At 39.8% G+C, this 15,027-nt stretch overlaps 1 protein-coding gene across 2 annotated transcripts; it reads left to right on the forward strand.

The window, feature by feature from the left end:
- The first annotated feature begins 5,750 nt into the window (after window positions 1-5,750).
- kcna10a (potassium voltage-gated channel, shaker-related subfamily, member 10a) lies at window positions 5,751-8,624 on the forward strand. 2 transcript variants are annotated; one of them, XM_053686347.1, is made up of 2 exons: window positions 5,772-5,864; window positions 5,964-8,624. In XM_053686347.1, exons 1-2 carry the CDS (start codon window positions 5,772-5,774, stop codon window positions 7,461-7,463), a joined length of 1,593 nt encoding a protein of 530 aa, XP_053542322.1. In that variant the 3' UTR covers window positions 7,464-8,624. The 2 variants fall into 2 exon arrangements, with proteins under 2 accessions (XP_017342024.1, XP_053542322.1); XM_017486535.3 differs by having other exon boundaries at window positions 5,751-8,624.
- The last annotated feature ends 6,403 nt before the right edge of the window (window positions 8,625-15,027 follow it).

The raw sequence follows: 15,027 nt of genomic DNA on the forward strand, positions 1-15,027 counted from the left end.
GAACTGCTCTGAAACACAAGACACACACACACACACACACACACACACACACACACACACACGGACTGACAGATGAAGAGGCCACACCTCCTTCACTAGGACTGACATGTGAAGAGGCCACACCTCTTTCATTAGGTCTGACAGGTGAAGAGGCCACACCTCCTTCACTGGGACTGACAGATGGAGAGGCCACACCTCCTTCATTGGGACTGACAGGTGCAGAGACCACACCTCCTTCAATGGAACTGACAGATGCAGAGGCCATGCCTTCACTTCGACTGACAGATCCAGAGGCCACACCTCCTTCACTTGGACTGACAGATGCAGAGGCCACACCTCCTTCAATGGGACTGACAGACACAGAGACCACACCTCCTTCACTGGGACTGACAGATGCAGAGACCACACCTCCTTCACTGGGACTGCAGAGGCCACACCACATACACTGGGATTGACAGGAACAAAGACCACACCTCCTTCACTGGGCCTGACAGATGCAGAGACCACACCTCCTTCACTGGGACTGACAGATGCAGAGACCACACCTCCTTCACTGGGACTGACAGGTGCAGAGACCACACCTACTTCATTGGGACTGACAGGAACAGAGACCACACCTCCTTTACTGGGACTGACAGGTGCAGAGACCACACCTACTTCATTGGGACTGACAGGAACAGAGACCACACCTCCTTTACTGGGACTGACAGGTGCAGAGACCACACCTACTTCATTGGGACTGACAGGAACAGAGACCACACCTCCTTCACAGGGACTGATAGATTTAAGAGGCTAAACCTCCTTCACTGAAAGTGACACCTGAGATTATGCCACGTTCACTGAAATAATTAAATAAATAAAATAGAATAAAATCAAATAAAGCCGTGCTGTTCATATATAAATTTAAAAGTCTTTGTGATGCATGAATAAAAATAAAAGCGCCGTACAGTAAGTAACAAGTTAAATATAATGTATGGAAATGACGCCAAACAACACAGAAGACCAAAAAATGATGACCAGATTAATTAGATGAGTGCATTTTAATCTGGATTTAAAAGCACCTCTAAATCTATAGCGTGTTCCCGAACACTTTCCACCTTCCACTGTGTATTGTGCTCTTTAGATAACGCGTGTCCTGTCTCGGTGTTTCTCAGGCATGTAAGTAAATGTTTCCACTCTGAGGTTTCTTTAGTGGAGTGTAACTGATCTGATCAGTGCTGGTGTTGGGTGATGGACCATGATGCTTAGCTTTACCTTACCACTGATTTCAGATCTAATATTTCAGCTCTGCTTCAGGACAACAAACCCTAGACGTCCATCCATCCGTTAACCCTGAAGTTCTTTTACAGGCAACGTTGCACAGTTTAAAAAACGGTGCTACTTTGCAGTTGTAACTTGTCAGGCTTCAGGCTCCTCATGATTTAAAGTAGCTAAGCTAAGAAAACCTAGCTAATTACACTGAAGCTAGATTGACAAAGTAAGGAGAATCAGCTGTGACATTTTCATTATTGTGCGGCTACTTTATTGTACAAAATAAAATTCACAAGGTTTGTACAGAGTATGCCAAAAAAAAAAAAAAAAAAAAAATACAGATATAAGAGACTCAAAGTGGGCTCATTCCACTACTCTGGTTATTTAAAAAAAATAAATAATAATAATAATAAAAAAATTCTCTAGCTAGCTATTTTTGTCATGCTATACCGCTATTTGGTGAACAAAAAGCTACACTACTATCATGCTACAAAAATTTAGTTAAGCTAGTAGTATTGCTACTTGTAGCTAGCTTTTGGAAATACCTACTATGATAGTAAATATTTTTAGGTGAAGAAAATCTCTATTACTAGTTAGCTAGTTAGTACACTTATAAGAGGGTTATAAATACGTTCCCTCTTTTTGTGGCTACATTAAGAAGTAAATTAGGGCTAAGTGTTAGCATTCATGTCTGATGTTCGGAGTTTGATGTTTTAAATAGAGGTGAGATAGAGTTAGTGGTTAGGCTTTAGAACTAGGATGAGATACTAGGGGTTGAAATTAAGGATAAGGGGTTAAAGTAGAAGGTAGGGGTTAAATATCAGGGTTAGAGTTAGTTTTTTAAATTAAGAGGCTTGAAATGGCATTGGATAAACTTAGTGATGAGTGGTTACAGTTGGGGCAGTGGTGTGTGTGTGTGTGTGTGTGTGTGTGTGTGTGTGTGTGCGCATGCGCACGCACATGCTCTACACTATACGTCATCTCTAGTTTCACCCCAGAATAAGGTTACTTAATACTGGCTTTAATAGATTAAAGCCACTCTGAGACCAAATGGAGACGAGGTCAGAAACAGCGACTCATCACACACTAAACACTGGCACACACCTGTAGACCTTCATCCAGGTGAGCTAGGAATGTGCATGAGGAGCTAGGAGAGCATAAATGAGTGTGTGTGTGTGTATGTGTGTGTGTGTATGTGTGTGTTACGATGTCTATCTGTGAGCAATTCTAGCATGATGTTATTTAATCTGAATAATGTGTGTGTGTGTGTGTGTGTGTGTGTGTGTGTGTGTGTGTGTGTGTGTGTGTGTGTGTGTGTGTGAGAGAGAGAGAGAGAAAGAGAGAGAGCAGATGTCCCCACAAGGATAGGAATATCACTATTACAAGGAAAGGAATATCTGTTTTGACTTTGTGGGGACATTTAGATGGTCCCCAGGAAGAAAATTAAAAAAGGTGGCTTTTATTTAAAATAAAATATAAAGAGGCAATTTTTTTTTACTTTTATCTGCTTAGGTTAAGGATAGGGTTTGATTTACATGTAACTGTAACATTTTCATTTGTAGATATGAATTTACCTATTTGTTAAAATATATAAGACTAAGAACTGGCACATAGTATCATATCTTTTCTGTATAAGAATGTCTCACCTAATGAGTGACATCTTACACCAACCTCATCCCTAAAGTAATTACTGTATAGTTTACAGTGCATTTACAACTGCTTACATCTGTGCATAAACAGAAGCTGAATTCACAGTGCTCTGTAAAATCAGGCAAAACCAAGCTAGACTAGAAAACCACACTCATCGGAACTGTAAACCAGAAACTAGGACAAGGAACATGAAAACAAGGATCACGGTAACACGGCTTAGTAATGCAGGTAGACTGTGATCAACAGAAAGTGACAGGACTCGAAAACACCCACAACAAGAGATTGACAGAGATTGGGTCATGAGTGACACTGGGGTGTGTGAACTGAATTAGATAGGGTCAGGGGCCAAGATGGACACAGCACAGAGCAAAGGGCAGGAGCAGGGATGGGGGTGGTGGAGGGGGGGCGGTTGGTTAAGGGGATAAGAACAGGAGCAGTGACTGTGATAGAGGTGTATTGTTGGAGGCTTGCGGGATTGCTGCAGCACTGGCATTTCGACACATTACGCAGGTATACCAGGGTGACTGGAAGTTGAGTCTTGGGGAATAGAGACTTTGGGAGGAAAGATTGAGGCCACAAGAACATTGACTGGGACTTCAGAGACATTGGGAGGGTGTTGCTAGAATGGGGCTCAAGAACAACTGAGAGGAGATGCTGGAAACACTGGGCAATTGGGAGGCAAGAGGAACATTGACTGGGACTTCAGGAACATTGGTTAGGCAATGCTGAGACAGCACGGCAGAAGGTTAAGAAAAAAGGGCCAATGAGAGGATATTGGAAGCCCTGGGCAACTGGGAAGTGAGGCTGGGACTACAGGACTATTGGAAGACAAAGTTGAGATAATTGGGAGGATAGTCTGGGCAACCAGGGGGTACATCTGGTAATAAACAAAGGTTGGGAAGTGTAACTGGGACCACAGGGTCATTGTTAGGTGAGTTTGGGGTTACAGGTTCTCCCTCTCTAACAGTCCTCTTTAATTTGACTTTTCATCCTTACCTCAGATTCTCCCTCCTCTTAATTTAAAGTTAATATTTAGTTCTCTTGCGGTCTGTAACATTAAGAAGCTTTCTTTTGCATGTGCTCAGGCATATGAAGACCTTCCAACAGTCACATAGTGACATATGACACAATATTTTCAATACATTCTGTTATACAGTCATCTTTATCTTTCTTCTTCTTGTTTTATAACTCAGGCCACAGGTATAGTGCTAGAGATGGCTGACTCTCGTCCTCTCACGTCTTCAACATTAGCGAGTGTACTTTTTTGTAAAACGCTCCTCCCCTAAGCAGATATCCTGTCCCAAAAGCATAGAGAGATTTGGCACCAGCAGCCACGTCAGCTGTGCCTGTGGTTTTGGTGCCTCTGAACAATTTGCCAACTGAGAACTGTGATCCAGCAGTCCAGGGTGCATTCTTAAAAGCAAAAGCTCCTAGCTGATGCCTCTTGTATGACCTTAGGTAAAAGCTGTTGCACAAATGATCTGAGTCCCCTCGGCTGGATCTGGTGCACTGTCTTATTTCTAAAATACACGGATTTGCACGGATTGCTAGACAGTGGAAAGTCCCCATCTATGCTAAAGATGTATGAACCCAGTACTGTGGATGGCATCTATCTGGGTGGCTCATATTAATATCCTTTCTGAAAGCAGAGAGGTGCCTCCATCCACCATGATTCCCTGAAAAACCAGTAAGATGAGCCTATGCAAAATACACTGTAAGGGGCATCTCTGAAAACCTTTTGCTAGTGATCACTTCAGCAAACAGAGAACTGCCAAGCTTACATTGCATGCATTAAAGGCAAGATGAATCTGAGTTATATCACCCAATGTGAATGTTCCATGAAGGCGAGTCTATAGGATGCTCCTTGCTGTGCTTGATATGAACCCTATAGTAGAGTTTAAACCTCAGGCCTCAGATCAACTGTCTATCAGGAAGAAAAGAAAAGGGGTGGTCTGTTGTCTAAACAAAGGCTGGGTCATTGGTGGACATCTTCACCATGTTCTATAGCTAGGTTGGAATCCTAGCTCCTTCCATGCCATTCCACTACAGTATATAAGGAACAGCTCATCCTCCAAGGCATTAAGTAGAGCCACCTCAGGAAGTCTGTGCTGCTCATAGTGGTGTGAGTATGGCATTCATCTCCTAATTCATCTCCAACCTGTAAAGAAGGCAGGAATATTCCAGGGAAATATGGCCCCATCAAAGCATAGCAAATTATTGCAAATACTGCAGCAAACCTCACAACTTGACTACTTTGTTGGAAGGTCTCAGTATGCTTGCACACAAAATGTTATTCAAGTGACTATCGCTAACCCAAGTGGTGAGCTTTTCTCTGTTGTTTTCTCTCTTGCCTAACTTTTTATTCCATCTCTCTTTCTCTTTCTGCCCCCCCCCTTTTCCTTTACAGCTTCGGTTTCTATAGGACTTGGATCATGATTCTTTAACTTTGTTTGGTCTGGATGGATATCTCTCAGTGTCACATGGCAACACCAGGGGAAGGACAACTTACTTAGCAAACTTGTCAGTCTGCCTAGACCGCTAATGTGATAATATCCAACTTAGGTTTGAGTTGACAGGCTTCACAGACTTCTGTGCTTGTACTTTACAGAGAATCATTTCTAACTAACAATATCATAGGTACATCTTATGTGCCAAGACACACTTATTGAGTTTTTATACCCACATAAACACTAAAACTCCTCTTTTCTTTAATTTTGCAGGACTTAATACCTCAAAGTTCCCTGAATGTGATGAGTGTCACTGTGAAGCCCAATGGTGAAGTACCAATTAGGAATTTGAGCTGTAATTTAGCTCCCTCGGAGGTCTGATCTCTATCTCCAAGTTCACAGATGACTGTCCAAGCTGAGAGGATGGAGGTGGCATTAGTTGACTTTGAGAAGTTAGAAAACATGAAAAGTAATGTAGATGACCCAGATTACTCCAATGACAAAGCAGCTTTGACTGTAGATCTACCAGAAAGGGGGCTGGGCTTCAATGTCAACCATATCATGTGTACCGCAAATATCCCTTCCTACCAAGAGAAAAGTCAGATTATTGGGGAGCCACAGTCCCCCTCCATACCATCCCCAACAACAAGAGGGAGTCCTAGCTGTGCTAGCCTGATATCCAACTGGAAAATGTTACTAAACATGGAAGGCTCTCAGGGCGATAGCATATTCAACAAACTGGCCAAAGAATGCTATGAGGATCTATTTGTGGACAAGAAAGACATCGAGGATGGTGAGCAGAAAGTCATTATCAACATTGCTGGTCTTCGTTTTGAAACACGACGCAAGACCTTGGACCAGTTCCCTGATACTTTGCTGGGAGATCCCTTGAAAAGAATGGACTATTTTGATCCAACGAGAAATGAATATTTCTTTGATCGTAATCGTCTGAGCTTTGATGGAATTCTGTACTATTACCAGTCAGGCGGGAAGATCCGCAGACCTGCAAATGTTCCCTTTGATGTTTTTGCAAATGAGATCATTTTTTATGAGCTGGGAAGTGATGTCATGGAGCAGTTCCGTGTAGAAGAAGGATTTATCAAAGAACCAGAGGTTCCTCTACCATCCAATGAGATCTACAGACAATTCTGGTTGCTCTTTGAGTATCCTGAGAGCTCCAATGCAGCTCGTGGAGTTGCTCTGGTCTCACTTATTGTCATTATTGTCTCCATCATCACCTTTTGCATGGAGACCCTTCCCGAGTTTCGTGATGACTTTGAGGTCTTTCAAGCCATGGGTATTCCAATCAATCGTACAAAGGGTGCTGGATTTCCCTCAATCTCTTCATCAAGTGCCAGTTCCAAAACCATTAGCACCACTGTCACTGACCCTTTCTTCATCATTGAGACAGCCTGCATCATCTGGTTTGTCTTTGAGATTGCTGTCCGCTTCCTGGTTTGCCCAAGCAAACGCAAGTTCTTTAACAACATCATGAATGTTATTGACCTCATCTCGATCATCCCATATTTTATCACTGTCATAACTGAACTAGCAACCGTGACCAATACTAACACCGGAGGACAGAGCATGTCCCTGGCTATTCTTCGAATAATCAGGTTAGTGAGAGTCTTCAGGATCTTTAAGCTATCACGTCACTCCAAAGGTCTTCAGATTTTGGGTCAGACACTCAATGCCAGCATGAGGGAGCTGGGCTTACTTATTTTCTTTCTCTTCATCGGAGTTATACTCTTCTCCAGTGCCATCTACTTCGTTGAGGTGGATGACCCCAACACACACTTCAGTAGCATCCCTGATGGATTCTGGTGGGCCGTTGTCACCATGACCACAGTGGGATATGGAGACATGTGTCCCATTACGTTGGGAGGGAAAATAGTCGGCACTTTATGTGCCATTGCCGGGGTTTTGACCATTGCGTTGCCCGTGCCTGTCATCGTGTCCAACTTCAACTATTTCTACCACCGGGAAACGGAGCAGGAGGAAAAGAAACCGATATCTGAAGATTCTCAAAAATTAGGGAGCGTCACAAACCATGGCAGCAACTCGTCTCTGAATAAGATCAATGAAGACTCTGAAGGTAGAAAAACAAAATACTAAAACACTATGTTGACTTTTATGCTAGAACATTTCAGTTAGTATTATTTTTGACTGCTCTCTGAAAGACGTTGAATGTATTTGAAATAATCTGTGGCAGGACTTAATGAATGCTTTTCCAGTAATGGCAGATTTTAGGCTCACACACCAAAACATCTCATAATCCCATATAGATGCTACCTCATGAAGCCACTATCTGCAATTCCTAACAACATACCATATATAATTAGTCACAGTGCAACAAAGTATAAGTATATATAATTATATACTTGTTAGAAAGCAAATACAATTTAAGCACTGTGAAACAAACTTGATAGATTTATTAATATCTGGTATTTACTTGCCATTGTACTACATCAGTGACTCAGCACTTCAACACATTCAAGTCTTTTGGGCTAAGTTCACATTACAAGCTTTTTTTTTTTTTTTTGCACAATACAGATTTTATACTCAGATTGGGTCTGTCTATATTGATGACTCACACTTGTAACCACAACTGACTCATACCTGTCTTTAATTTGAATGCACCTGTCCCCCAAATCTCAAGTAAACCACCAATTTCCCCATCCTTCCACATACTATTGTCACTGTCCTAGCTGTCCTCTATGGCTATATTAGTGCGCTGCCGACACTAGAAGATGGCGATGACAGTGATATGCGCCTTTGCGTTAGAAAAAAGTCGCATTACATACGATATGACGTATCATTTCCTTTACGTTGCACGGTCACATATGTGGTCTGATATGTATCCAACCAATACAATGCTCAGGTCTGATTTGCAAAAGTCAGATTTTTGTGTCCATACAGTCCTGGAAAAATCAGATCGGATTTGTATGACTTCAACCTTGTAAGGCCAACTCACTCTTCGAATCATACTATACCGTATATTTTAAATAGCACTTATATACCAATGTATGGTAATTTTCTAAGACAGTAAAATGAAAAATCTTTATGTTAGTTTGTCATTGAAACAGTACAAAAAATATATAAATATGTAAATATATCTGGGGAAAAAAGTAAATGTATTCATTGACTTCCCTTTATTTTCGTCTTGCTGAATTCCACTGGCCGCCATCTTAAGGGCTGGTTCACGACGTTTATCGGCATGAACTGTATACTCATTGTATACATCAGGAAGACAACTTACCCACGATGCATTTCTACAGTATGACAGACGATGAAGTTGTTTATAAGTGCAATAAAATTCTTTGTGTTTTCAAACTCTTACATTTGATTGTCCGTGTTTAGAATGGGTTTTACAGTATGTAGCCAACTTCTCCATCTGTACGTAGCAGCTGATGGAACTTCCCCACTTGATGGCTCTCTGGCACTCCTTGTACGTTTTAAAACGACCTCTAGAAAGATATCGAACCTGTGAGTGACATGAAAATCAAAGATGCTGCACTTAATTGCATGCTTTCATTTCCTTGCTTGTCTGTAATGCTGGTGTCATTCAGTAACTGTGATCCAGGCAGGTCTGATGTCAGTGTAAGAGTGATCCTGTAGCGCTTTGGAGAACCCCCTCAGGAAACTCCCTCTCTCTTTCTCTGAATGTGTGTGTGTGTGTGTGTGTGTGTGTATGTGTGTTATATAAGACACATTACCAATAAGAACGGTCTCATCTTTCTTTGTAATATGAGCATTCAGTCTTTTTCCCCTCCATCAGAACCTCGCCTACTCCATCAATCCATTCTTTCTGTCTGTCTATATCAAATGGTCTGGCTTGCTCTCAGAGACATGCTGATACACTCTTGACACACATCGACACATTGGGGTTGGAAAAGCAAGGTTAATGGTGTATTCACCGTTTTACTGCTTGCCTCATACTGTCTTTGGATTTTATAGGTGATTCTACCATTGGGGTGCCATTTAAACATTGTAAAGAAAAATAAAAAAATTTGAACACTGACTCTAAGAAAACTATTCCTCAGCATTTCACTATTCAAAACTGTCCTAACTCATCTCAGACAACAATCTCATTTTCACGAGGTTTTATTGCTCACAGGCTGCATTTTGCTCAGTTTTTTTTTTTTTAGCTTAGAATTCATTTATCATTATTTCGTAAGCCAAACCGAACTAAAACTTTCCACCAGATTTTCTTCGTACACACATGCATATGTTGATGACCTGTAAAGTGCTCGTCTGCATTTACTGGAGCATGAAATGAGCGATCAGGTTAAAGGCTGAAAGTGGAAGATATTTTGACTCACTTCCGTACCAGTAGGTATATTTAATAATACGTCAAAATCGGAACGAACTGACCCGAAATATACGCTCTACGACAGTATTTCTGGCTTCCAACTGTTAGAACTTGATTGAAATCAAGCACGTCCTGCTGTTACACCGGCTACAGCATGTGCACCGTGAAACCCCTATGCATTATTGATGCTGCTGAGAGAGATCCAGCCTCTTCTGCGCAATTCCTCCACCAAAAATAACACTCAAAGATTCACATAGATACGGAACTTTCCATTGAAGTGTCCTTGTTAAAAATAGATTGCAATTCATGCAACTTTAATAGTTCAACAAAAACCTTCCATGCCCCCCTGGGCTGTATGTTAAGCAAGACATTTTAAATATATAGTGTATATTCGGAAGTGGAGTTACTGTTGCCGATGCAAAGTTGATTATTTTCCAGTAACAGCACACCCAGAAGTTTTATTCCTCGTACATGACAGCAATTTTTTTTTTTTTTTTTTTTACAGTAAGTCATACTTTTTAACTGTTATGTCTAAAGAAGTGGAATGTCTGTGAAACAAGTTAGTACCTGTTATCACTTTTGTTGTTCCTTTACTTTCTCACAAAAGTGCAGCTTGTTGTTGAGATCTGGTAAAGCACATCATCCACTCTCCTTTCCTGTGGTGGGAAACGTAAAGCTACAACTTTATCTCTGACTGTCATGAAGCGTTGACACTGGAGACGCCATTCAAAAAAATGTTAAATAGACAATTACATGCTTTTCTTTGTTAAATAGCAAATACGTTTTAAAAAAAACAAACAACAGTTTTTACACTGCTGGGAAACATTGGGTCCTGGATTCATGTGGCTGTTACTTTAGCATGTACCATCTACCTAAACGTTGTTGCGGACCAAGTAATGGTAACGGTGTTCCCTAATGTCAGTGGCTTCTTTCAGCAGGATAATGCGTCCTGAAACACTGCAAAAATTGTTCAGGGATGGTTTGAGGAACATGACAAAGGTGTTGCCTTCAAATTCCTCAGATCTCAATCCGATCTGTCGGATGTTCTGGACAAACAAGTCCGATCCATGGAGGTCCAAGCTCGCAACTTACACAACGTAAAGCTTGTGCTGCTAACGTCTTGGTTCCAGATACCACAACACACCTTACATTCCACATTACTTTCCATAAATACAAACACAAATACATAAGAATCGCACTTGTATCAGAAATGTTCAGTGGTGCTCTCCGAATTATAGAATCAACTCTTCTTCCCTGAACAGAATTGTTCAAATCTAAAAGTTAGTCTTAACCCACTTTCTTAATAATTAACCCACAGGAGTTGAGTTTAACTCTGAATTATTCACCTGGGTGACCTGAACGTAACATGGCGCTTCCTAGGCTATGCGCCCTTCTCGAAGAAGACGAAAGACACAGGATCTTTTTGATAAGCCCCATTTTTTACTGTCTCACGGTCACTTAAGGTAGTTTAGGACGAATCTGTCCTCAGCGGTGGACTTTGTAAGTTAAGATTGAGTTTCACCGGGCAGATTAAGTTCTTCTGTGGCAGACATCTCCTCTTATCAAATTGTCAAAGTGGTTCAATGTTATCGCTTTTGGTCAGAACTGGAAAAAATCGTTTGTTTTTTTTAATTAGAAAAATGTTGGAAGCAAGGCTAAGTACAAAGTAGGATGATAATTACAAAGCGTACTTACACGTTCACAATTTGAGTATAGCATAGTACCCAGAAAGTTTTTGCACCCAAACCTACATGCCTAATGTTTGATTGTTTCGTTATATCCGTACATCTCGACCGCAAACGGAAACTCTGGTACTGACAGCCTGAAACCTAGTGTTAACTAGCTTACTAGCAGTTAGCTAATTGGTTTGGTATTTGAAATGGCAGGTGAACTCAGCGGTGCTTCATAGAAGGTGCCATTTTTGATAAGAATAAAGGTATAGAATTGGTTTTAGGCTGTTTTAATAGCTTCCATAAATATATAAACCATCTAGGAGATGGGAAATTGTATCAAGTGCTCAAAAACTGAAGTGGATCATATATGAAATTGTGGTTAGAAAATACTGATATTCTGAGCCTCTGAGCCTGCTAGAGCCAACATGGCTGCCTCTTGCTGTCAACTTGAAGAATGTTTTGGTAATTATCACTTAGGGGGGAAAAAAAAAACAGTGACTATGTTTTTTTTTCCATGTTGGATTATGTGAGTAATATGTAGTAATGTAAAAATAAATAAATAAATAAATAAATAAATAAATAAATAAATAAAAAGTGAAGGTGCATTTCATGATGGATGGCCAGAAATTGTGAACATCAAGTATGAGTAATACATGCTCACGTTTGAAAATTATACCCTACATGTGAAAAAAAAAAAACTGATCTAAAAACGATGTGTAAAATTTGAATGTTAAAAATGTTTTGAGGTAGAAAAATAAAGCAGGTTTAGGGTGTGACCCATGTCACACCCCTCTTCATCTCCCTCCACTGGCTTCCTGTAGCCGCCCGCATCAAATTCAAGGCCTTGATGCTCACCTACAAGACCTTGTCTGGAACAGCACCACCTTACCTCAACTCTCTCCTGAAGGCTTACCTCCCTCTCGCAATCTGCGATCGATTAGCGACCGACGTTTAGCAGTTCCAACTCAGCGTGGCTCAAGGTCCCTTTCCAGAACCTCCACGCTAACTGTTCCTCAGTGGTGGAATGCACTTCCGACCTCAATCCGGACCGCAGAATCTCTCACCATCTTCAAAAAACAGCTAAAGACCCACATCTTCCATGAACACCTAACCAACTCATAATAATAATAATAATAATAATAATAATAATAATAATAAAATTGCACTTACACCTCTACTCTGCACACTTTGCTTCTTCTGGAACTCAATTAACGGATCTTGTACGGTAGCACTACTTGTATTGTTCTCCGCTTGATATATCGCTTTGCTTGTATTTTTCTCATTTGTAAGTCGCTTTGGATAAAAGCGTCTGCGAAGTGAATAAATGTAAATGTAAATGTAGGTTTATACACCAATTTAGGACCTGTTTTTTTTTAATGATAAATATATTACGTTATGTAAAAACCAACAACAAACTTCTGGCATTGTAATCAGCCCAATTTCAGTAGCTTTTCACAGGCTATCATGATTATAAAGGATTGCAAAAAATAAATCAGTATTTAAAATTATGATTATTTAAATTATTTTACTATCAACATTGCTATAGGCCTATTAATCAAATCCTATGATATATTATAAGTATAAATATATATCAAGTTTGTTCAGCAGTACTTTTTTTTTTTTTTTTTTTTTAATATTGTTCCTGGTTTGAACATTGGGTGTCGCTAAAGTTAAATCCGGATATGAAATCCAGCTCCCCATCTCCTTCTATTCCACTCTCACTTTTGTTTTTTGTTTTTTTGTCCAAGTGATCATCATCACTGAAATCACAATCCACCATTATAAAAGTGATCATCTTTATCATTGCGTTCTTATAGTTATTAGCCCATAGTAACTTGAATTCAATGGGTTTAATCCAACATCAATTCAAAAACTCCAAAACAAGTAGCCTATACATAATGTCAACTTGAACCCAATGTGTTATATCATGGGAAAGTCAGAAATAAAAACATATTCCAATAAATAGCCAGGATATTAATATTCACATTTGAATAATGAGTGTAATATTCAAATAGTCAAATGATTATGTTGATAAAAATAATTCTGTTCTGAGAGCGTGCATGAAATTTATTTTAGAATTAAAGGGGTTCCTTTAAAAGGAAGCTGCAAGAAGGGAAGCCCTAGTTTAAATATTTTATTCGTTAATTAAGTCTGGTTTCTCCGAATATTAAAATATACAGTGTTAGGTGAAACTGTCATTCTTCTTCTTCTTCTTCTTCTTCTTCTACTTATTATTATTATTATTATTATTATTATTATTATTATTATTATTATCATCATCATATTTTATTACTATTGGAAATACAAACTTGTCAGAAACGGATGCTTATCTCGTTCCATAAATTATGTCTTTCATACATTTCCAGGACATGAGAATGTGGCCCTGAGAAACTATATCTGCACAGGGTCTGGACCACAAATATGTGTATTTCTATCACATACTAAATATACAGTGTGAATATTTGTGGGCTTGGCCTGCCTCCATGTGGTGAGTTCTACAGAGGGTTTCAAGTGTGTATTTATTACATATACAAATACACACCGTTAATCAAGGATCCTAAATTAAAATCGTCTTGATGGGTGTATTTGAATTGACGTGTCGCCACACAGGATACAAAATAATACGATATACAGTATAATACAAAACAAGAAGAATGTATACACGTCTGTAAGTACATGTCTTAGTGCAAAACAATCAGTGTGACAATAGCGTAGTGCAAAACAGAAAACAAATAGTTAGTTACTTTTGTTCTACTACAGGAGAAGAATGAGCAGGAAACTCAACTACGGAAAAAATGTGCTAATGATAATTAACACAAGCTAGAAATTTTGACATATAGGCCCAATTAAGTCAGGACCTGGTTGTAACACTACAGAATGTAGAAACGTTCATCTGTTCATATGTTTTCTTATTTTCGATCCATTTGTGTGCACCATTGATATAAATGCCAAAAATGAACAGGAGTTGTTATTATGGGTCTACCGAACAGATTTTCTGGTCTGGCCCACGTGACATTGACTAAAAGTAATGTGGCCAGTTACCTAAAATGACTCTGACACCCATATTTAAATGTCAAATGTAATCTGGTAAAGAGGATTAAAATTATTGGAACATCCATGATTTCCTACTTTGCGTTATGAGCCAGTGCTGTCACTGGACTGTCCTGACTGGGAAATGTAATCCACGTGTCAATGATCTCAGTGGTGAAGTGAGAGTGTGTATAGGAAATGTACCAGGTGTATTTCATTGCTGTATGTGCACACACACAGAGCATAAACACCGTCGTCTGTGATTCACGCACACAGCAGCCACTAGCTTGACTGTTCCAGAGGACACTGTGCTAAAGTAACGTGATGCTGAAACAATAGACATGGCTGTACGGCCTTTTGGTCCTTGCGTTGTCTGCGGCAAGGGTAAGTCACAAGCAGTCAAGTAGCTCCTGACATGCAGCATAAATGTTTAAAAGCACTGTTGTCTGCTCTTAAGGCATTGCACAATATGAACATTGGGATAAAGTTGTGTAGTGATTTTTTACAGAGCGTGTTTTGGATGAATTTGCTCAAGTTCGAAATCAGACTTAAATAATAACCATACTAAATACATACCAATATACATTTGTGGGTTGATATGAGTAGAGAAGTTATTCTGGCAAAACTTCTAATCATATCATTTAGGTTTGGTGTCTTTATATTG

Source organism: Ictalurus punctatus, chromosome 15 (assembly GCF_001660625.3).
Source record: "Ictalurus punctatus breed USDA103 chromosome 15, Coco_2.0, whole genome shotgun sequence".
NCBI lineage: Eukaryota > Metazoa > Chordata > Actinopteri > Siluriformes > Ictaluridae > Ictalurus > Ictalurus punctatus.

Excerpts from the sequence above, each read along its gene's own strand:
- kcna10a (XM_017486535.3), top strand. The coding sequence starts at position 5,751 with ATGACTGTCCAAGCTGAGAGGATGGAGGTGGCATTAGTTGACTTTGAG.